The sequence below is a fragment of the Akebia trifoliata genome, chromosome 12, assembly GCF_017979445.1.
Source record: "Akebia trifoliata isolate Shusen 1 chromosome 12, ASM1797944v1, whole genome shotgun sequence".
In the NCBI taxonomy this organism is placed as follows: Eukaryota; Viridiplantae; Streptophyta; class Magnoliopsida; order Ranunculales; family Lardizabalaceae; genus Akebia; species Akebia trifoliata.
The window spans coordinates 5,641,638-5,663,627 of NC_141386.1; the positions used below are offsets into that span (position 1 = coordinate 5,641,638).

The 21,990-nt window shown below is 34.9% G+C and overlaps 1 protein-coding gene across 7 annotated transcripts; it reads right to left on the reverse strand.

Annotated features, from left to right (window-relative positions):
• Nucleotides 1-1,104: 1,104 nt before the first annotated feature.
• LOC147388772 (putative plastidic glucose transporter 2) lies at nucleotides 1,105-14,769 on the reverse strand. 7 transcript variants are annotated; one of them, XM_086417836.1, is made up of 15 exons: nucleotides 14,542-14,763; nucleotides 13,365-13,482; nucleotides 12,971-13,082; nucleotides 12,776-12,843; nucleotides 12,541-12,673; nucleotides 6,911-7,010; nucleotides 6,700-6,812; nucleotides 6,477-6,570; nucleotides 5,738-5,891; nucleotides 5,486-5,629; nucleotides 5,306-5,379; nucleotides 3,996-4,084; nucleotides 3,048-3,162; nucleotides 1,972-2,156; nucleotides 1,105-1,555 (listed from the first exon to the last, which is right to left on the reverse strand). In XM_086417836.1, exons 2-14 carry the CDS (start codon nucleotides 13,459-13,461, stop codon nucleotides 1,974-1,976), a joined length of 1,476 nt encoding a protein of 491 aa, XP_086273962.1. In that variant the 5' UTR covers nucleotides 13,462-13,482; nucleotides 14,542-14,763; the 3' UTR covers nucleotides 1,105-1,555; nucleotides 1,972-1,973. The 7 variants fall into 7 exon arrangements, with proteins under 7 accessions (XP_086273962.1, XP_086273961.1, XP_086273958.1 ...); XM_086417835.1 differs by having other exon boundaries at nucleotides 5,486-5,891; nucleotides 13,365-13,477; nucleotides 14,542-14,769; XM_086417832.1 differs by having other exon boundaries at nucleotides 5,486-5,891; nucleotides 14,542-14,769.
• Nucleotides 14,770-21,990: the final 7,221 nt, after the last annotated feature.

Here is a 21,990-nt window from a genome sequence, read left to right on the forward strand (position 1 = left end):
CTGATGGATCGAGTGCAATCTGCACCACATGATCAAATCCGTACATGATCGGATGCGTTGGATCGTGATTATTATATGATCGGATCCGTTGGATCACATGGTGTCCAATCAGATGCGATCGAAACGGTTAGATTATGCAATTTATCCAAATGGTTTAATGATGAGACACGATCTAAAGATCAGATACAATCCAATGACTCTTGGTCCAAGAGTCATTGGTCATGATTCTTTGCAATAGACACAAAATTAGCTATAAATAACCAACGAAAAATCCTGTGCTTTCCTAATTTTGAACGTAAGATTTTTGCATCATCAGACTTTAATTTATTAGTGTTCTAAGTTGAAAGTGCATCGTACATAATCCAATTCAACGTTTTCGAGTGTTGGCTTCATTGTTTATTGAAAGCAATTTTTCCTTAGACCCGTTGTGCATTCAAATTGGAAGATAAGAACAATTATTTAAAATAAATAGATTTTTAATCGAGCCTTAAGAGTCTGATGTGATCTTCTAACATTTTCTTCATCCAATTTCTTTTAATTTCCAACAAAAAAATTTGCTATAAACGTCCATGTGGCATTTGTGCACAAGGAGGGAAGGTCAGGAAACTTTCCAAGCTAACTTAGTTAGGAAATTGTATTTCATAGAAATTTTGGAGGGATGAATATTCAATGAAGGATGACCCTCACATGCAAAGACTGTACTTTTGTTTTTCTCTTTGTTTTTAAATGAGATATTATTTTCCTATGTTTAGAAATATTTAGATTTTTTTTTTCTTTTTTGCTCTTGGTTTGATGGATTAAATTCGAATTTTCTTCATAAACCCTAAACCTAATTATCATTTGTATATTCTCCCTCTGAGAATATTCTCAACAAATCTAACTTCTTCAGCCTATCTACAGAGTACGAATCTCTAATTGTGGACAAGTATTTCAGTTTTCAAATATGCTTCTGAGGGTCTAGAAGTGGAAATGTAAATGTGTTCCAAAATGCAACTATCAGACCTAGTTTTGACTTATAGTTTTAGCGGAAAACTTGAAGTTGAGTGCATACCAAACAAGATTTTACTCCCAGAAGTGCTTTTGAATTTAATATACTCTAACAGAAAAATAAATAAGTTGCAGTATCTATTAGCTATTGGAAGCATCATTTGTTTTCCAAACAATAAACCTCTAATTATTCATCAAAGAAAAAAGAACTATAAAACTCTAAATATGAATTTGAATTGTTCTACATAGTGCTGTAATCGCCATACATGCATACATTCATATATGTTGATGGATGACCCATGCATGCATGCATGTTCATCTTTGGGTCCATTCAATAACCTGTAAAACTATAGACTAAAACAGAAAGATCAATGGCTGCAACAGAAACAATCTGATAATATCAGAGCGATGCTCGCAGCATAATCGCAAAGAAATGGCTATTAAAATTTACACTGGCCTTTGTAAAGGAGCATCTAATGAATGAATAACCACCGACTTCTGTCCGTTGAAACTGCTTGTTAGAGGTACACCGATGCGAGAAAGTTACTCTTAACAGCCCTTAATCTCCCTGCAATGACATACAATCAGTTAGACAACTCATGTTAGAACAGATGTTGAGTAGGGCTGTCAATGGATTACTCATCAATATAAGACAAATCCAATAATGTTGAGTGTCCTGATCACAAGCAGGTAAGCAGTACCGAAATGAAAAGCGAGCAAACTTATGATTTGATATTAGGTTACAGTAAATCAGAAATTTTTGCTCAAATTTTATGTAAATTGAACATTGACTTGAGGATTGGAGAAACAAAGTAGTTTGGGAAATATTTATGAGTATGAAGCTTGCGCCGCCATTGTTTCCACAAATTGATGTCACCCAAATTACAACAGAACATAGATCTCATAAATTTGATCCAGAAAACATGATTCCTCTATCAAGAATGGCAAGTTAAATATATTTAACTGATTACGAGAAAATAATACCTCTATTCAGATGGAAGAAGTGTAATCTCAATTTCTTGGAGAGATTTTCCTTTGGTTTCAACAACATTTCTTTTCACAAAAACCACCGCAATCAAGCAAAAGATAGCAAACATGGAGTACAGGATTTGCGGTCCAAGTTGCTCTAGCAAACGCAAGAACAGCAACCCCACAAAGAAATTCACCACCTGAAAACCACAACAACGGTAGGATTAAAAGAAAGGAACCTTGAGATTTAGGCAAGCAAGATAGAACCCAGTGAGATTACTAGAATACTCAAATCTTTCAGCAACTATAAGCATATAAATGACAAGCTGAAGAATCCCAAAATATCATAACTAATGATACACTCCTCAATCGTCAATACCATCAATTGGATTTTTGGCCAATGAATATCTAAGTATGGAACAGAGATTTGCTGTCAAGAAAAATGGGTCCTAAGCTGATGAACCAATGGCATTACGCCACATGTATTGAAAAATAGAAAAGGCGAATGGTTAACAGTGTGAAAATTGTGTGAGAAAATTTCTCCGGATTTTTTATGTTTGGATTTCACATCTATTTCAATACATGTGGCATCATGACATTGGTCCATCAGCTTAGCACCGTTTTCTGTGAACAACAAATCTCGGTTCCAAAGTATGAATGACTTCTTGAAAAAACCTCCCCTACGGATACTTTCTTCCATTTTTAAGAACTTCAGCTCCAACTCTAAAGCATGCATACAAAAAAAGAGACAAAATACAATTCTCAAATGGTCCTTTTCACCAGTTATCGTAAAGCTCTTGTAGATTGACTAAGAAAGCTGAAGTCAAATCGTAGATGCCAGGGCCCATTATCAAGTCCAAAACTCCAATGTTATAGAACCCAGCAGTAGCATCAACTCAATCAGAACTGTTGAGGCCCAAATGCAGGACAACATTGAAGTGATGTCTTACTTTGTCAGGATTTATCAGTTCAAAAGCTGTGTTTCATGAGAGTTGATTATGATTTTGATTCTCAGACATTAACGAAACAAGAATATAAACAACTTTTTTTTTCACACAATGATCAAACAAAAAAGGAAGTAGAAAGAATACCCAATGCACGGACAAACATACTGCCATAGCCTTTGCTCTAATTCTGCCGGGAAGAATTTCTGATAGGAGGAGACCTGGGACTGGACCAGCACCCAGTGCAAACATTAATACAAACCTGCATGAGAAGTTCCAACAAATTATCTACGATTTTCCCCTTAGCTACCATACTAACAACAAAAACTTTGGCGCCATAACGTACCAGGTTTGGGCAATTTTTTTCCTAGAATTTTGGCAAATGTTTCATGTAATTCCTATTATTGACTGAGGATGTAGTACCGGTTAGTTCATTTTGTAATCTGTTCAGACATGATTTCCAGTTTCCACTCTCACATAATGACTGACAAAATGAATATATAAAAATCTTTAGTGAGAAATATCTTAAAGAAAACTCAACCCCACGTGTTAGTGGTGAAAAGTCAGAAAAGAAGGTCTTCTCCAATTAGAGAACACAAAACTGGTGTACAAACACTAAAATCACGCCAGGGCAACCTAATAACAAAAGAAGCCCTTAATAAAAACATTCACTAATCAAATCCCATTAATTTTCCTTGCAAACACAAATGGCATGACTGCCAGACCAAATAAAACAATAATGATGACGGAATTCCAGTAAACGTGATCACATATTGTCTCACGTCAGACCCCTCATACACATCCATGACCAAACTAACATCAGCAGTTTCGGAAGATGACAAATCTACAAATTCTGCTAATTTGAGGTAAGGCCCCTTGCATTTTTTCATCTTTCCCTATACATACAAATTCACTTTGACTTCAGCATCAGAGTGTATTTTGCAGGTATAGAATAATATAAGTGAACCTGACCTAATTTTGAGATAGATTTGGACTTGGCCTTCTTAATTAGATGAAAATGTCAAACTGAGTTTATTGTAGTATCAGCTTCCTATAAATTCCTATTTGAGAAAATTCAAGGTGACGAGTACTCACAGTAACATCCCACCGACAGATAAATACAAAGTTCCAGAGTCTGGTACAATAGAACTTGCAGCAGTGACCTGGAGGCCCATTGCTGCCGCCTGAACCAATCAAATGCATAAAGCAGAAAAATTATATTCATGATATTGCAAGATCATTCAAATGCAGGCAAAGCAAAAGTGAGGTGCAAACCATATCAATGGCACAAATATAACTGCCATAAAGATAAGAGTTATATTTGTGTTTAACTCAATGTGCCCCACCCTTGAAGAGCTCCAATCGGATGATCATAACAATCAGATACATTTAAGTTGAATTTGGAGGATCAAAAAAAGGCTCTGGACAAAGTGGAATCGAGGAACATGATTCATTTAGCTGACCCCAAACCATTGGGATGAGACTCTGATGATGATGATCAGAACAATTTGGACAAACTATTAAAAAAGAAGTCCAATGCTTGGATGGTAATTAATTTATAATATCTAACCTAGTTAAAATTATTGACCTGAAGGAATACTAAACAAGTTTCTATTTGTATTTGAATCATCGGTGTATGAAGTTTGGTGTGTTCAGGAAAGAACAGTAATAAAATACAACGTACTAATTAAAGTATGCCTCAGGTCCCTTTCCGATGATTTGTGGGATTATATATGCACCTAAAAGTTAACCCCATGGGGTTGGCCTAGTGGCAAGCCGAGCCTTGATAAGCTCCTCAGGAAAAGTAGGTCACGTGTTTGAAAACCCATGAAGCTATGAATTCCTTGGGGCCACCCTCCAGGGTCCAGTTGACCCTCGACTCAACCAGTTGCATGTAGGACTTTCCGAGGGAGCAGTGCGTGTGACCGTGGGATTAGTCTCACCAGAAGGGTGGGGGTACCCACGATAAGCAAAAAAAATATAGACCTAAAAGTGGGACGTCTTACACTCTTCAGCTCTATTTTTTAGCCCCACTCTTATTAGGGTTTCAAGAAGAGGTAAGACTCCCACTTCCTACTCTATTGTTCTAAAAGCTCTTCTACTTGGATATTGGTGATGAGTTTGATTTCCGGGTTTGGATTTCTATGTATAGAAAGGTCAAAGATTAGACTGGTTGAGGATACTTTTCCAGGTATGTATGAAACCATGGTTTATTGATCATGTTTCTGCCTATTGAGAGTACACATATGCCTATCAAAAACAAAAAACAAACAAAAAAAAGCGTACACATATTTTATTTTATTTTTGCCACTATATACCAAAAAATGGCAGTCAATGAGATTCTGTTACAAGTTGCAAATAAATGGAAGACATTTTCCAGCAATTGGTTTCTAAGAAAAATTTACCATGCCCAAAAAGCTCCCCAAAAGAAGCACCTTCCTTCCTAATTTATCCATCAAGATCATTGCAATAATTGATCCTGAAAACAGTTACACACAAGCCAAAAAACTATTAAAAAGGGGGGGAGGGGGTGGTTCTGTGGTTCCTAACACATGCAAGGTACACTAGAAAGAAGTTACCCATACCCGATAAGTTCGCGAGTCCTACACAGGTGTTTGCCAGGTTCGAGGGTACTCCCGCGCTTTTAAAGACAGTCGAAGAAAAATAGAACACAGCATTTATACCAGATAGCTGTTGTAAAGCATAAAGGGTTGACCCAATAAAAACAACTGCCAAAAGGAAAGAGTGAATGGCAAAGTATTTTATGGGGAAAGGAAATGTGTGCATAAATTTCTTAGGAACAGGTAAGTGCACCATTGTAATAATAGCATAGGTACCTCTGAAGTGGCGACCATAGAGCAACTCTGAGAGCTTTATAGTGTCTGTGCCATCTCCTCTATCTGACTTTAGGAGTTCTGCCATTGCAGATTTGACATGGGATCCTCCTAAGAGCTTCTCCAATGCAGCCTCAGCTTCAGCAGATCTTCCTCGCTGTACCACACTAACAAGACGCTTTTGTTAAACAGCCCATCTTCAAATGGATTTCTTCGCACATAATCGAAATGGATGGCACTTAAAAAAATTGTGCACTGGGACTGAAGATTGGATAACATCATTCCGGAGAAGATTTGGTTGAGGCAAGAATCAAAAAATATGATCAGGAGATTTGCTTGCTTGTTTCATATTCCGACATTCCCATAAAGGATTTGTGTCTCAACATATTATTGATATGGTCATAATCATGGTTGAAAGTTTCTTACGATCTAAGAATATCTCGGCCGAGACCGGAACAAAACGTTAGTCTCCAATACATTCAATGTTCAGCACTATCTCAGTTTTTCTCTTGACCCAGACAATGCCTCAAGACAGGGTTTTAAAACTTGGTTACAATATGCGTTTAAAAGGAAATTCCAGTCATCCATAGCAACAAAGGCTGAGTTAGTTTGAAATATTTTAACAAGTTCGATGGAAGATTTCCAAGAACAAAGGTTAAGATAACACACAATCACAAACCCAGGAAAAAGTTTTAACAAGAGAAAACAAGTGCCTTATCAAACATAAATACAAGAAAATGACCTTGTAAAGCCAATGAGGACTCTCAGCACAAAACTCCATACCAAGAGCAAGAACTGCAGCTGGAATGACAGACACCCAAAAACACACCCGCCACCTATGCAATTGGAATTAGGAAAGAACATTGGAAATATTACAATTAACAGTTCACTCCAAAACTGACAACAATCAAGTACATAATAATCATTGAATTCAAGGTCATTGAATCTTAGTACATGTTTCTTACCAACCCTCAATTTCCTTGACAGGGATTCCAATAAACAGAGCCCCCATAAGTCCCAGACATGTTGCAATCTGAATGAAGCTTCCAAAAGTACCCCTCACAAAAGAAGGTGAAACCTGTTTATGTAGACAAGGAAAGAATACATAATAACATTAAAGACCAACAAAATTTTCACAAAATAGTCATATAGCAATAGTAGAACCATCTTCCCTACCTCAGTCACATAGAGAGATGCAACAGACGGACCAAGACCCATCCCAGTTCCAACTAATAATCTCCCAAGAAGCATACCCTCAAGATTTTTTGTTGTTGCACTGCAAATGCATGTTGAAGGAGATCTTTCTATGATAAGCTTCTTGTAAACTCAATAGCAACGAAAAAAAATCATTAAGTACGAAGTTTATCATGTAGTAGTAATACATATAAAAGATGTGAAACACTAAGAGATTATCTAAGGATAGTGAGTACTTGGAACATTTCGGATTTATCAAGCTAAGCATAGAAAAGTAACCATCCACCATTTTGAAATGATGGGAATGGTATGTAGTTCCGGATCACCCTTCTTGCTTAGAAATGGATCACTCTACAACCAAAAAGATTCAATTCTACCATCTCAAGGGAACTGGCGAACCTTTAACACAAAAAAATGACTAACCCCCTTGAACCCAATTTCATTTGCTAACACTAACCCTATACCTATAAATAAATAAAAAAACTCTCTCTACCTATCTACATATATTTGGAGGCCCTAAAGAGGGCCAAACATTTTTTAAAATAGGGGTTAGAAGTTTTAGAATGGGCTGATTTTTTTTTAGGATAATCTCTATGGTGAAGAGATCATCCTCACCAAAAATCAGCTCATTCCAAAACTTCTAATCCTAGTTTACAAGTTGAAGAATCGGGGACCATCGAGTTTTGTAAACCACTTTTGATGGGGTTAGAAGCTTCGGAATGAGCTGATTTTTGGTGAGGATGATCTCCTCATCATATAGATCATCCTCACAAAAAATCAGCCCATTCTGAAACCTCTAACCCATACATTGAAAAAATGTTTGGCTCTCTCCTTAGGGCCTCTAAATGCTCCCCATATATATATATATATATATATAGATATATATATGCGATAGCGTAGTTTTAAGCATAGCTAGTTACCACTCATTTATTTAGCACAATTGGTGATATTGACTGTGTCAAATAATGGACACAAGAACCCTTTTTTTATAAGTAAAAGGAATGTATTTGAAGGAACATAATGTTGCCAAAAAAAAAGGGAGGGGGGGGGGGGGGGGGGGGGATGATCTCACTACAACCAAAAGACACTACCAGGATGTGAAGATTCTAATGATCTGCTCCCATTTGAATGCAAAATCATCAAAACATAAGCATCTAAAGTCGTGGATAGAAGACACTCAATTATACAAGAAAACCTTGACTTTTAGGACCACAATATCCAGAGAGACATCCCTATTCTCAAAAACTCATTTGTTCCTCCCCTTCCAAAAACCAGTTCCTCCCCTTCCAAAAACCAAATATAGCAAAGTCGGACAGTACTTACACAATACATACCCTTCTGAGTAAAGGCTTTCACTACATTCCATAAATAAATCAAGAAAAGTTTTGGGAACAACCCAACTAAATCCAAACAGCCTGAAGACAATGTCTTGTATATCCCAAACAAAAGACAATGAATAATAAGGTGGGCCTCCGACTCAGCTCTACGACACATGAGAATCTTATCCAACATGTCAGAACTACCACAAAAGATAAAGTTGTAGTAGAAAATAGTGTAATCTCACAAAGCATTAACTATTAAACAACTTAGGCATGTTCAAGTCTTAAAATGCATTTAGATTCATAGTCCATAAGATCTGCTAGCTTCTCCAAGTCTTCTTGAATAAAGCAATGTCGAAAAAATAAAGGAAAACTACTGTCGACAATAAATTTCATAGATCTACCTCGAGATTCGTGAAAAAAAGATCGCAAATAATTTTATTAATTTTGATGAAAATGGAAATATAAATCTCAGTGTTTTCCTCTAATTAACAGTCAAGCACAAAAGCAAAAGATGACGTGTGTAGCTTTATTCTCTCTGGGCTTTGTGCATGATCGGCTAAGAACGTTGTTTTGACAGTGGCTTTTTTTTGTGCTTGATTTTCTATAGAGGTTTTTGTATATTTTTTTGCTCTCCGGACTTCACTTTTTATTGATTGAGAAGGTTTTCTTGACTTCTGAAGAAAGGCTTTTGAGCTTAATCTTCTATAGAGGTTTATGTAGATTTTCTTCTCTTCAAACTTCGTACTTTATCGGTTGAAAAGGATTTCTTAACTTCTGAAGAAAGGCTTTTGAGCTTGATCTTCTCTTGAATTAGAATCCAAGTCTCTCTTGAAGAGTTTTGCATCATCTCAAGAGGAGAGCTTGAGAGCTTCTTCTTCTCTAAAGGGAAAGCTTCTGTCTTATGAGAAAAAGTAATCCAGATCATGCCCCCAACTAAGGGAGGCTTTGGTATTTATAGACTTAAGGTAGGAAGATATTTCCAAATATGACCCCTACCTAATCGGATTTTACATAATCGATTTAAATGGTATTTGGTTATTGATCCAACCCATTTTAATGGGTTTTGGACTTAACTATGGGCTAACCCATTTGTTGGGTGTATGGGCCCAATACTTAATGCGGATCACTTGAATTTGCTGGATCATGGGCTTTATTTGCGAAAACCCCAAATTGTATGCAACCAGTCTCAATTAACGGGCCTCAATGTGTGGGTATATTTATGGATTTCAAAGGACTTCTTGTAATTTAAGAAAGGTCTAGTGCCCACCCTAAAATTTTCGATGTCTACAACTACTTTGGTGAAATTATGTTGATTCAAATATATGGAGACCATTTTAGTCATGCAACGTGGTGAAGACACGTATCATAGAGGGGCAAGGTGTCCACAAGGAATAAATAGGTCAACACTTTAAATCAAGTCAATAAACAGGAAGTTACCGAGTTTTGCACCCAGAGCCAAGTACATTACAGAAAGAAGGAAGTCAGTAGTTCGTAGCCCTGCCAAAAAGAGCTTGAAGCACGGTTTTAACCGAGTACATAATTCAACACCTTAGGGCCAAGTCCCTTCACTCGGGAAGAAACTAAATCTAAAACCGCGTAAGTAGAGTGTAAGTTCGGTACAAACCGAGACCACCCAAAGCAGAGTATGGTAAGACCTTAGGTTGACAAGCATAAGATGACAAAATACAACCAACTTGAAAAAAACCAGCTAGACCTAGGAGAGATAAGAGCCCTTTCATGCACCAAGTCTCCTCATTTATAACCAAAGGCAAAAGAGCATATCAGAATGTGAGGGTGTGATGTATTTTGACACATCCACCCCAAAGGCACAAAGCTAACTTCACGAGAGTACGGAGCCCAAGCTCTTAGGCTCATCGAAAATAGACAAGTTAGCAAACCACATCTAAACGATATCACATATCCAACTTGAACATGAACTCATATTCAATCCTTAATTTAATTCCTGATCTAAAGCTCGAGATCGTATTTACCTCAATTCGTTCACAATCTAAAACCCCAACTTGAGTCCAACCAGACCCACAACACATAAACGACCTCAAACAAGTATCTAAGTTCGAGCACGCTCTCTCACACAAGTACAAGAAAGATCTCATCAGACTAATGAGACATCATGCGTAAGAGATCTTTTTGTTTCACATTAATGACCTGCAACACTTGCACATCAGATTGAAATCTCACTGACAAATGATGGATCCGTCTCCCAAGGCACTCAAGTGCACCTCAAACTAAACAGCTCATCAAAACACCTGAATCAATCGTGTGGTGACACTTGTCCCTGAATTTCATCTATAAAAATCAAACTACCAGGCTAAGTAAGGGGGATGCTAGTTTTTGCTAGAAAAAAGATTCGTCAAGAAAAAGATCACTCTGCAAATCTACTATTTATCTTCTTCCATTATTCTTTTTTATCTGAGTACTAACTAAACCTTTGGAGGATCATTGGCAGGCACCACACCGGGGCCATAATCCTTCTCACCTTCTCACCTTCTATCGTTCAAGAATCCACAAAAGAGCAGAAACCTGCTTGGAAAGGAAGAGGTCAAGAGGCCAAAGATTAAAGCTGACGTTAAAAGAGGATGACCAAGTCAATACCAACAAGGGAGGAAGATCAAGCTAACCATCAAAAAAAGTTAGTAGGGACAACATCGGCAGGAAACTGAAAAAGAGTCAGGCCACCACCAAAGAGAAACACTGAGGACCAAGAACAGAAATTGAACACACCAGGAGAAGAGGTTAGCCATGCCGCAAAACACAAAGAAGGGAGAGACCTCGAACTTATCACCCTACGTAGTTGGTATTTTATGACACGAGGTGTGGAAGGCCAAAAATCATTTCACAATCATTACAACCATCAAAAAGGCTAACACACATCTCTCTATAGAGATGTTGATTTTTAGCAAATTGAAAGCATGCAATAACGTGTCTTTGTGAAACAAGATGACTTCGCAAGGGCCACAACATCACAGTTTGGCTCGCTTTAAATGATTAGACACATGAGGCAGAGTATACCTATAGAGGATCCTCAGGAACAAGATACGCAAAAGGTATATACAACTTTGAGGGATTCAATATGCAGATTTCAGAGAGCAATGGCATTTTTTGGAAGTAATTGAGGGTTTAAATTTTCCAAGGGTACGTAATTTAACTGGTATTATGTAAAACCCTAATTAGGTTTTCTTGGGGGGATATATTCTTTTTCGATGGAAGGGTGTAATCTATAACTAAGATTTTTCTCTTCATAGTGGAATCTGTGTGATCCGTGGACGTACCTCAATCTTGAGGGAACCACGTAAAATCTCTGTGTTTTTGTTTGTGATTGCATCTTAATTTATTTTCTTTCTTTATTTTTCTTCAATTGATTTCTCTAAACCCCCAACCAACAATATAAGAAGAAAGATGATTAAATCGTAACATAAGCACGGCTGCTCGCGTCCTCAATAACTATACAAGTAAGGTTGAGACTCAAGAGGATTTAGGAATTCCATCAGCTGAAACTCAGCCTCCTGCTCAACAGAAAACAGTGACACAAGATAATCGGCTGCTCCATTGGTTTCTTAATATACAAAGAAAAAAAAAACATTACTAAAAACAAGAACAAGTTGACAAATATCTTTAATCAACCACTTTGCAAACCAAGGAGGAGGTGCATTGTTTCTTAGATAATGGATTGTAATCTAAGAGTCCGAGGCTACAACCACAAGGTCCAAGCAATTGAACCTTATAGCCAAAGCAAGCCCTAACTTGGTTGCCATCAGTCCATATATAATTACCGATTGGCCTTTAGAGCAACAAGCAAAAGTCACTATAATCTCTAATAAGGGTGCCCTATCCCCCAGGATTTCCCCTTAAAGAACCGTTGATGTTAAAGATCCAAGCCCCACTTCACAGCACCCTCCAACTACAGAACTTCAGTTGCTTGTGAAAGAATTCAACCAGAATCGCCCATGAATCCAAAAATTGTCTTGAATAAAAAGAGTCCTCTATTTTAGGGCGAAAAGGACAATCATTATCAAATTCATATTAAAAAGAAAGTTGGGGTTTCGGTTACCAACCCTCAAAAATTAATTCCAAAACTAACCATGTATTTGAAGTAACCAAGAAACCAAGCTTTTGGAAAATGGGAAAAAAAAAAATTGCATTTTTCATTACCTGATAAAGTTCCAAATAGTTTACACTCACCAAAGAAATAAATGCACCAGTAAATGATGACTTAACTGCAAGATATTTAGAAACATAAAAAATTCAAATTTTGATTGACAGAGATATTACCTTATAGAAGCCCCAATGATCATCGGCAAAGCACTCAACTGGAAAGCCCTACGACGCCCAAACCCATCCACAATCCAACCACTAAAGAGAGATCCAACGAAGGCACCACCCAAACACATACTCACTACTAGACCTTCATTTAGCACAAATTAAATAGAACTGTCAAAATCCAAATCCAAACCAAGCAACAACTAGTAAATAAGATTATAAAAAAAATGAATCATACAATACTGACCTTCAGCTATGGTATTCCCACTAAAATCAAGATCTAAGGCAATACTTTCAAGTGGTTCATTAACTACTCTGCATGAAACGAAACAAACACCCTAAAACATATTTTCTCAATTATATATTTCATGTATATATAATTAGAAATAAAAAAAATAAAAATAAAAAAAGAGGCAGTGAGTTTCAAAGATACAGAACATACCCAAGATGATAGCCGAATAAGAACGAAGATATGGTAGCCACAAGTATATACGGCAAAGACAGCCTCCATGAAGGGTTTACAGTCTCTTGCACCATACCCTTCTGCAAAAGGGCTAAAACCCAAAAAGAATATAGTTTCATAGTAACAAAAAATTAAAATCAACTTTAAAATTCAGCTTAAAATTTGAATAACAGAAAATTTAAACGATACATCCCACAGAGATCATAATTTTAGATTTAACAAAGTTCTTGGATATCAAGATACGATTACCAAAAAAGTAGAGCATCATACTCTTAACGTTGCAGAACCCCTTTATTTGTAACAAAATTTATGGATTATCAGTTCCATAATTATAGAAAAAGACATCTAATGATGTTTAGACAGTAAGAAATACCTAAATTATCTTCTCTATGAACAATATTCACATAATCTCTCGACGACATATTCTTGTACGTCGTGAAAGCATCACGAAGAGTTTGACGTGACCGCATGCCTGAAAAACTTCAACTTTTCTGCAAAAACCCTTTCTTAGAGAATTTATTACACTGCAAATCCACTAGATTTATATAAACTCCACATTTCAAATGCATATGAGGTATATCTTAGATCTGATAACAGAGAAATTTATTACTAGAACTGAAAATTGGCAATAATCTAAGCTTGTTATATAAATGCAAGATCTAAAATAGAGAATTTCACTTCAAGAATGGAATATTTACCTCAAGAAGCACCATAAAGAAGGTAATATTAAAACTTATTTTCTGGAAATTAATAGCATCAAATAGAAAACTTTCTGACACAAAAATGGCGATCTAAATAGGGATTAACCGGAGAAATGCAATTAATTTCCAAAAAATGCTGATTTTTTAAGTAAATATACAGAGAAATCAAATCATGTAAATCAGTTTCAAATTAAATATCATGGAATATTAAAATATAGAACTGATAAACATAGTTTAGTATAATTTCCACCACAGACTTTCAAGAAAACAACAGAAAAATGGCGCGAAAATGGAGATCCAGACAGATCTACGCTAAAGAACTGAAATAAAGTCGTGTTTAAACTAGATCTCTAAAATGCAGGTTTCTGAAGTAAATACAGAGAATTCAAATCAGATAAATTTAAAATATATATATAGAATATTTTTTTGAAGGAAAATAATTTTCTATAATAACAATATATATTAGTAGAAACTCCGCCAAAATTTTCAAGAATACAACAAAAATGGCACGAAAAATGGCAATCTAGACAGATCTAAACTAAAGAACTGAAATTTAAGCAAGCTTGAATTAAATCCATTAAATGTAGTACTTGTTTCTAGGAAAATGCAGAAAAATCAAATCCGAAAAACTCGATTTCGGATCAAAAAGCCCCAACAAAAAAAATTTATTCGCTAAAATTTTTCCTAGAAACTCTATCGAAGATTTTTTAATGCAGTTTTTTTTTATTAAGAAAATGCAGAAAATCAAATCTGAAAAAATCGATTTCGGATCAAAATGCTCCGCAAAAAAATAATTATTAGCTAATTTTTTTCCTAGAAACTCTATCGAAGATTTTTGAAGCTCATTACCTTTTACGTTACGATTCGAATGCTCAGAAGCGAAGAAAAATATCTGAAGTACGAAAGATGAACAAAAGAAGTAACAGAGTCAAGTGCTAACGTGCGCCAAGGTCTGTAGTCTTCACGGAACCTTGCGAAGATTTCGATAATTGTTTCCGGAAGTGAAGGAAAATAGAAAGATTAGTACTAAAGTGCGCCGTGGGTTCTGGTTTTTTAACTTGGGAAGCTTGGGGGACCTACTGAAGAAGAAGAAACAGAAAAACCTTCCGTAAGTTTTACATAGTTACTGTAGGAAAATCTCCATCCAATTAGAACTCGCCACGACGACAGCTTAGATTCACTTGATGCTAAGTACCGCATCGGAATATTATATATGTTTTGGAGAATATTTGAGAGACACCCCTATGTTTTCAGACATATGATATGACCCCTTGAACTCAATCATCTCTAATAAACTAATATAAAATGACCTGGAAGCCCTCGTCTTTGACCACAAGCCAACCTTTCATTTTATTTTTATGAGTCATAATGAGTGCACGCAGTTTTGGTACACGGCTGATGTGGGAAAGGCACAGAATCATAGATCTTTTTCATCGAGATACATAAGAAAAAGATGTGTAATTCTGTGTCCTTACCATGTCGACCGCGTATCAGAATACCATGCATTTATCATTATTCTTTTTTTATTGAAACCAATCATATTTAATCCTGGACTTTTCATCTTCAAGAATCAAGATAGGACTTTTGGGAAAATATAACAAATAGAATTTTCAATTGAAAATTCAAGGATTTTCTTAAAAGAGTTGAGACAAGTTGAGAGTGGTTAAAGAGTTTGAAGATAAAGGATTTTGGAAGAAAAATCATGATTAATTTAGAATAATTTATAAAATCTCCTGTAAAAATGCAATATTAGGTGCAAAATGTAAGATTAGGTTACCCCTTGAATGAAAGTCAATTTCCCTTTTCTTTTATTAATTAGAGTGAAAATTTGATTTTATTCAAATTTTGATTTATTATTTTAAGTTTTGAAGGGAATTTTGAAAAAAAAATTTCAAAATTTCACTTTTATTTCAACAACAAAAGCATGCATTGGCCTTCAAATAAGGGTAAACCTAATCTTGCATTTTGCAAGAGGATAAACCTAATATTCCTGATTTTCAAGGGTTTTTTTATTAAAATTATCTTTTTATCTAAAGATTCAAAATGAGGATATTTAGGTCATTTAGTACTAGTCTTCAATACAAGACTACGTCAAAGGGGCATGTTAAAATACAGGGGTATCTCAAATACTCTTCAAAATGTGGAGGGGTATGTCTGAATCAAGCTTATGTCTTTTCATTACTTTATAATTTTTTGAGAATCTGAGTGAAGTTTTATTATAATATGTGATGACGTGGCAAAATTGCTAAAGAGGTGGACTATTGTGCGGTGTTGTTGGCTTGTTTCCATTAACAGTCCCTACATTTGAAAAGTAGTTATAGTTTGACACGTGTATATAAGCATGTGAAAAGAAAGAGATCACATCGAAATCAAAATCGAAAATCTTGATTCTGATTCTCTTTTTATTGGAATCGATTAGAGTTGGGTTTAATATGGAATCGAACGAATAGGAACTGGAATCAATAGGTTTTATCTGATGGGTATCTAGAATCGATTTATTTTATCATTTATTTTTATATTATACATGATTGAAGATTATTCTATATTTTAAAATTAACATACATGATATAAAGTTCTTAAAATTTCATATAAACTAATCTTTTTAAATTTATTACTTGTAAATGAGATAAATTTTAATTTTTAAAAATAAAAGTCATTAAATCTTATTTTTAGTAAAACAAATTATTATTAAATTGAAACTTTACAAATAATATGTTATTTTTTAGAAGGAATTTTTTTTCTTATAATGATTTTGAAATAATTTTTCTCATTCGATTCTTGAGAATCAGAACTGATAGGTATCCGTGATTTTTGACGGTTCCAATTCCACTTATTTTAAAATTGAAATCGGAACTGATAAAATATAGGGGTTATGGTTCTAATATTCATAGGAACTGAACTAGAACCGACACATTAACACCCCTATCGATGCATTCAATATTAAAAGAACCACACGTGATTTCGAATTGACATGTGAAGGAATTGAACGGTTGGTTTCTCATTCATATTGTATCTCATTAAAAATTTGTAGTAATGACAAGGGTTGTATGATTGCGCAAGGAAAATTAGTGGAAAAAAGATATTTTTCAAAGAAAAATGAAATTTTCAATTGTTGATTGTATCGTAATTAGTGCAGGAGGAAGAAAATATCTCACTGACTCCAAAATTTGTGTGGGTTTTGTTAACATAACATGTGCTCTATGAGCACATGATCACGTGCATTAAATACACCTTGGAAATAAAGGTGTGCCCTTAGTGCACATGTCAACAAAAACCAATTTGTGTCAATCAGTTGACTTTGGGTCAAAGTAAAACATTGATCAACTAATTTATAGAGTCTACATCTCCTTTTGGTCGGCCTCTTCAAACCAGTAGGATTATTATCCTTGAATCCAGATTGAATCGTGATGGCTTCAGTAGCCAAAGAAGCCGAGGGAAGATTAATCTAGAGAGTCAAGGATAGTCCGGCACACACCAATTCAAGACTATAAGTACAAACAAAACCTCAATTGTAATTCAATGACAAGGCATCCTTCAAGTGAATCAAACCCTACGTGTAAAATGATTACAAGTATACCTCTCAACTGTCCCAGTGACCTGACATCAAACAAATTTGTTTGATCGATAGAATGATTGTGACATCGGGTTGACACATGACTCTATGTAGAATAGGCAATACAAAAAAATTAAGAGGTCAACACACCACATGATCCAAGAGTTTGATTAGCATCGATCAAGAAGAGGATCAAAGAAGATAAATTGCCTATAGTTAGTGATTCTCCAAGTAATTCATGAATTATATATGATCGAATAATACAATAATTGACTAAAAGTAGTGTGTAACTCAACTAAAAAAAAATTGTGACTTTTTAACTTTTTTTCAAATTATTCATGATTTATTCATTTTTCAAATTAAATAAATGAAGAAAAAAAATGTGTAAAAAGGACTAAAAGACATTGAGCCTTAATTTTTCTTTTATCACATTTTTTGGATTTACCATTAAACAATTGCCAAACATCATTCAACATCTACGTCCAAGGTTTCTCGATAAACATGGCAATTTCTTCATTCTATCTAATCTCTCACCTTTCCTTTTTAGATTTGTTTTTTCAAAAATGAGCCTTGGTAAAAAATTTACTCAATTAAGTAAGAGTGTCTCTACGATGCATTTATAAAGCTTTGTGTTAATAATGTGATTAGCTCTTAAAAAAGTGATACTATTTTTAATTTTAATTTTTTTTCTATGCTACTTTAGAATATGATAATTAAAATGTCTAATAAACATGTTTAAAAGTACCATGTATTCCAAAAAGGAAGAGGTCTTTAATTCAAGTTAACTTTCATCCCGAGGGGTTGGCTCAATGGTAATTTCAAACCAATAAGCGGTTAATGCCCGTAGGTCGTTAGTTTGATATCTAGTATGAGCATTAATTCCTCAGGAGCCACCTGCGAGAGTGCACCATTACTTACTTCTTGCGTGTGATGTGCGGGTGTTGCACGTGCCCCGAGACTAGTCCTTAGACAAAATCATGGTCTATGGATTAAGTGTAGACATCCCAATTTGAACGAACCCCCACTCGAAAGGATTCAAAAAATTGATTTTCTAACCAAATCCGCCAATAAGCCTAAAAGTTAAAATAATCGAAAATCGACATTTTGATCAAACCAAATCCTAAGACTCCCAAAGGTCTTATGGACCCGCAATAAGGTCTTCTAGACCCATTACCTTCTCCATCTCTCACCCCTTTAACCCAAATTTGAAAACTTCATAAGCCCTCTTAAGACCCACCAATGTTCAACACCCTAAAAACCATTTTAGCTTCACCTTAAAACAAGTCTACCCCTAGCCAATGCCTTAACTTAACCTAACCATAATCTCATGCAACTCAACTCTAGCCCAAACCCTAGACTCAAATCAATCCTAGACCTAAACCCTCATCAAGTCAAAATCCCAACCCAATCAAGTCAAAATCTAAAGTCTATGCCCTTATCCATATCCATACTCATAATCAACACCAATCAAGGTCCATGCAACCCTTGATCATCAAAGGGGACACTTATCACCACCACCCTTCACTTCCCAAAATTATTTTATCCAACCTCATCATCCCACCTAAAAGCTACACAACCCACACCTCATGTCATAATCTACCCCCATCACTTTCTCTAAACTCTCATCATAAGCCATCCCTACACCTTCTCTCCTTAATCAACTTACCTAAAAAAAACTCTCTTCAATCTCTACTCAATTATCTCTCTCACTTTCTCTTCTCTAAGAAAGATTTTTATAATTCTATTAAGCACATAAGAACCTAAGAAAAAGAAAAATAAAAAGAAGAAGAAAGGAGAAGGAGAAGAAAAAAACGAAAAAGAAAAATGAAAGTTCAGCATCAAAATGAGTTTAGAATAGGATGTCAATTTATGCAAATTCCTCATTTCTCCCATTTTCATTTCCTTCTTCTACTCCTCCTCCCTCACTTCTTTTTATTTTTAAAAATCCTTTAAGATGTGATACCACCCTCCCCTATCTCCGATAGATTGAATTTCGAGTCAGTCAAAAGTGTAAGGGTTGAAATCTCTTTTTCAAAATAAAATTTTACCATCTTTAATCCCCATCCATAATTTGCACACACCACGAAAAAATCATTTCGAGGCTATCGATAGTGGGGTCCTCATTTCATAAGAATGGGCCCATGATCACAAAACCCATACGTTTCCAAAATCATGGGAGTTTGAGTCAGGACATGGTAGTATCTTTTCTCTCAATGAGATGACCCTCTTAGTTCAAGTTGACATCAAAAGACCCTTACAAGTAAGGGTACAAAATTGTCGTTTTTCCAATTTTCTTTTCTTTATTATATTTCTTTAAAAGACCACGTTGTTGAGGTTACCATCATTTGATGGGGAGAAAGAAGGGTGCCTAACACCTTCCCCTCTCTCTAACCAAACCCTTACCTAGATCCTAGGTAGATTAGTGTCATAATCCGCACAAGAGTCACTATGATGCCAGAATGACATACTTTTTTTAAAAATATTTTTCAGATGACCATTCACACTTTTTTTTATAAAAAGAACGGTGACGACTCCAAATCCTCGTAGAGATGATCTTTGGATTCGAAAATCACTTAACTACACTAGGAAAGCCCAAATACGAGTCCAATCCGCTATTTACAAGAATACCCGATTATCAAAAAATAATACCATGTATCTATTATTGACATGAAAGGGAATTTTGTTGGACTTAAATGTTCTCTTGAACTTGTGATCATAATATTATTCATATCTCAAGTCAATCAAAAAAATACCATGTATCTATTATTGACATGAAAGGGAATTTTGTTGGACTTAAATGTTCTCTTGAACTTGTGATCATAATATTATTCATATCTCAAGTCAATCATAACATTCATCAACACGTACATGAAATGGAACAACATTTTAAGTTGCATAAACATAGAAGAGAGATTCATTGAAACCTTATATTAGAAGACTTGATTTACTTAAAAATGAGTTCAAAGTTTTAGATCAATTACGGTGACTTTGAAACCTAGATACAAAATACTACATCTTAAATAGATTAAAGAGCTTCAAAAATACATAGATGATGGTTATAAAGAGTGTGATTAGAAGTATTGATCTCCAATTTATTTGTGAGATTATATTGGCACACCAACTTTTAATGATAACACACCAATCCTTTTGAAAGTAAAGACTTGTTTACATTGGATTGGTATGGTGCAAGTAAAAGTTGGTGTGTTAATAGAATTTCTCTTATTTATTTAATATTTTATTTATACACTCATATTATATATCATTCCTAATTTACTCAACTTCATAGAAGTTCAAGTAAAATGTGTATCATATGTGTATATGCGAATTTTTGATAGTTTTTTAAAATGTTAAACCTGGATATACATGAATCATTCTCTTACTGATTTTTGTCCTTTTCCATTTTTTTAGCTAAACCTTTTAACATCTTGTTGGATGTACATTTCAAATCATACTCAAATTAATCCCATAAATAACTTTTGTTGCACATTGAATTAATAACTATGAATTGTGCATTTTCATGGAAAAATAATATGGAAAAGAATTTTTCTCTTTTGCTTGGAAAATATTTTTCAATCCACCCCCCTAAGAAATTGATTTGATCATATATCTTCTAATGTATTCTATCTCAAGATTAATTCTACTCCTAAAAAACTAGAAAAAACACTCTCTTTTGAACATTCCATAGGTGCAATCAAATACTGAAATTCATTTTACTATGAACATTTTCCTAAGAATTGATTTTTCCTTGAAAACATTTTCTATAAAATCGTATAATCATATCTAAGAGCTGGACTCAAAGCAGTTAATCTTCTAAGAATTGCTAGTTAGAATTACTTACAACTTCAATGGTTGGTTGGATGCAATCAGGGTTGGATTTACAGTGGGAGCTGTAGGGGCACTTGCCCCCACAAGAATTTTCAAAATCTGTGACTAGTGCGCTATTGCAACAGATTTTAGTGACGAATAAAAAAAATCTACCACTATTGCCCCACACAAAAAAATTTCACTCTTAACTACCCTCACAAATATATTTTTCAATCTTAAATGCCCCACAAAAAAATTTCTACTCTTGGTTGCCCCCACATGGGCAAAATTTTGGCTATGCGATGAAATAAATGTCTACATTTGGATAGCCAGCTAAACAAAAATGTATCCATATAAATATATTCAAAGGTGGGGCCAAGATTTTCTTGTTGAGGGGCCAAATTATAATTGATGGTAAAGTTCAATAGCTTGAAGATGACTTGTACTGGGGAGAAAATTTAAGGTTTATTTGGTTAGAAAAAAAGAGAGCATTTAAATTATTTTTCGATATTCTATGAGAGAAGACCCAAGTCAAGGGGGACAATATCATTACTTTAAAAACATAGGGATATCAAATATTCACCAAAATGCTTACATGCCCCCTTGAATTCGATCTTTTTTAATAAACTATTGCAAAATGACCTCATTACTCTCATTTTTAAATTGAGATTAAAAAACCTTATGGTCTCTCTTTCCAAAATCAATCACCTTTAACTTCTAAGTAAGGCTAGCTAGACTCTTTAGAAAATCCTAGCACAAGTCCCCAACTTTTCTTCTCTATTGAAACCTTTAAAGAATCAATTTATCTTCTCTAACGTTTTCTTCTCCTTCTCTATCAAAGTAAAGTAAAAGATTGTACTCCAAGCTCCAATCTACTTCTTCTTGTTATTAAAATCTTATTTGTCCATTGTTCTCATTTAAATATATTAAAGAATCTAAAA

Excerpts from the sequence above, each read along its gene's own strand:
- LOC147388772 (XM_086417835.1), bottom strand. The coding sequence starts at position 13,461 with ATGCGGTCACGTCAAACTCTTCGTGATGCTTTCACGACGTACAAGAAT. Across the intron at positions 7,011-12,540 it reads ATCATTGGGGCTTCTATAAG|TGCAACAACAAAAAATCTTG; the intron begins GTAATATCTCTG and ends ATGCATTTGCAG. Across the intron at positions 3,163-3,995 it reads TCTGTCGGTGGGATGTTACT|GTTTGTATTAATGTTTGCAC; the intron begins GTGAGTACTCGT and ends CTTCTCATGCAG.